The sequence below is a fragment of the Arachis ipaensis genome, chromosome B03 (genome assembly GCF_000816755.2).
Source record: "Arachis ipaensis cultivar K30076 chromosome B03, Araip1.1, whole genome shotgun sequence".
NCBI lineage: Eukaryota > Viridiplantae > Streptophyta > Magnoliopsida > Fabales > Fabaceae > Arachis > Arachis ipaensis.
This window is the reverse complement of record NC_029787.2, coordinates 128646806-128648373: the sequence shown is the minus strand read 5'-3', so window position 1 is coordinate 128648373 and position 1568 is coordinate 128646806. Positions and strand designations below refer to the sequence as shown.

At 36.3% G+C, this 1568-nt stretch overlaps 1 protein-coding gene across 2 annotated transcripts; it reads right to left on the bottom strand.

Annotated features, from left to right (window-relative positions):
- LOC107631757 (peptidyl-prolyl cis-trans isomerase FKBP17-2, chloroplastic) lies at positions 265–1386 on the bottom strand. 2 transcript variants are annotated; one of them, XM_016335303.2, is made up of 3 exons: positions 952–1386; positions 526–874; positions 265–407 (listed from the first exon to the last, which is right to left on the bottom strand). In XM_016335303.2, the coding sequence occupies exons 1-2, from the start codon at positions 1335–1337 to the stop codon at positions 529–531; spliced, it is 732 nt and encodes a 243-aa protein (XP_016190789.1). In that variant the 5' UTR covers positions 1338–1386; the 3' UTR covers positions 265–407; positions 526–528. The 2 variants fall into 2 exon arrangements, with proteins under 2 accessions (XP_016190789.1, XP_016190787.1); XM_016335301.2 differs by having other exon boundaries at positions 307–874.

Sequence of the window (1568 nt, the reverse complement as noted above, 5' to 3'; positions counted from 1 at the left end):
AGATTTGAATCTCAATTCCAATTTAAAAAAAAAAGCTATATAAAAAAATATTATTGAAAATAAATTTATTTTTTCTTTTAATAGTTGTCAAACTAAAATAAATGATGAAATAACGAAAAATTAGTCAAATAATTTGTAGAATCTAAATTGTGTAACTGATTTTTAAACTCATTACTTAATAAATTTTCTAAAATCTAATTGAATAAGAATAACTATATAAAAGTAAAACTCTATGAAAAGTTGGAAACTCGTACATCATCCAAGTGAAGTAAAAATAAAGTAAATACATTTGGAGTCGTGTTATTCTTAAATTCTGTATTTGGACAAAAAATTGGTATACATTGAATCAAATTGCAATCATTTGATATACATAACAGAAGGTGGAAGTAGTACAAAGAGTAATATATTTATGAGGAGTGCTACCACAAGCAACTTTTGTGACTTGTAATTATCAAATAGTCATTAATGATATCTTTTACTGTCCAAAATTTAATAAAATTGTTGGACTCTAAATTTTTCATATATTTATTAAGCAGGTGCAATGGAGACTCTTTCAACTTCAACAATGTAATCAAGTGTTGCAAGTGGAGGTATCTCAGTAGTGCCAAAATCAGCACCACTTTCTCCAAACCCTAGTGAAGGAGGCACGATCACTCTCCTCTTACCACCTGCCTTCATTGTTCTTAGCACATATTCTATGCCTTCACACACTCCCTTGCTATATGGCCTTGACCCCATCACCAGTGCCAGTGGCTTCTTCTCTCTTGTGTCCACAAACACTTGTCCACTGCCTTCCACTCTTCCAACTATGTCAATCACAACTAGATCCCCTGGTTTTGGTGAAGCTCCACCTCCAACTTTCAATTCTGTGTACCTGGCCAGAGACAAGTATCATTCAGAAAATGAATATGACTAAGAAAAGATACAATGTGAATGAAGAAGCAACCTAACCTTATGCCATTGGGGAGGAGCACCTCTTGTTCTTTGTCAACGGTCCTTGTGTTGGCCTGCTGCTGAGAAACCTCAAAGCGAGTCTTAATCTGTTCAGAGATGACCCCAAAAGCAAGAAAGCCAACCCAAGCAAGGCCAGCTCCGAGACCAAATCGTCTTGTGAGGGAAGTGGCTATCCAATCTGTGGATTCAATCTTAGTGGGTTTGATAGGCTTCTGCTGTTGTGATTTGGTAGAGACTTGCAGTATTTCCTGGTTGTCATTACCAGTTGTGCTGGAGGGCTGAGGTGGTGGAGGTGGCGGTGGTGTTTGTGATGAGTGGATATGGTGATGAGTTCTGGAGGGGAGGGCAGAGAAGACCGGTGGGAAGTTAAAGAAGGTAGCCATGTATGTGTTTAGATTATAGGTGTATGGCTCAAACACAATTAGGTTGCTTCATACAAAGATCACAAGTTTGGTCTGGTCCCACCTTATCCTTTTCTTAGGTATTTGGTTAGGGGGTGAAACAGTGCTATTGAGACTTAGTATTATGTTTGATAATTGGATATTGAACTAAAATTTGAGTCATTGTCTTTAAAATTTCAATTTTTGGAGTATATCTATAAAGTAATTTTTAAA

Coding starts and splice junctions, on each gene's coding strand:
- LOC107631757 (XM_016335303.2), bottom strand. CDS start 1,337: ATGGCTACCTTCTTTAACTTCCCACCGGTCTTCTCTGCCCTCCCCTCC. Junction 875..951: donor CTCCTCCCCAATGGCATAAG/GTTAGGTTGCTT, acceptor GTCTCTGGCCAG/GTACACAGAATTGAAAGTTG.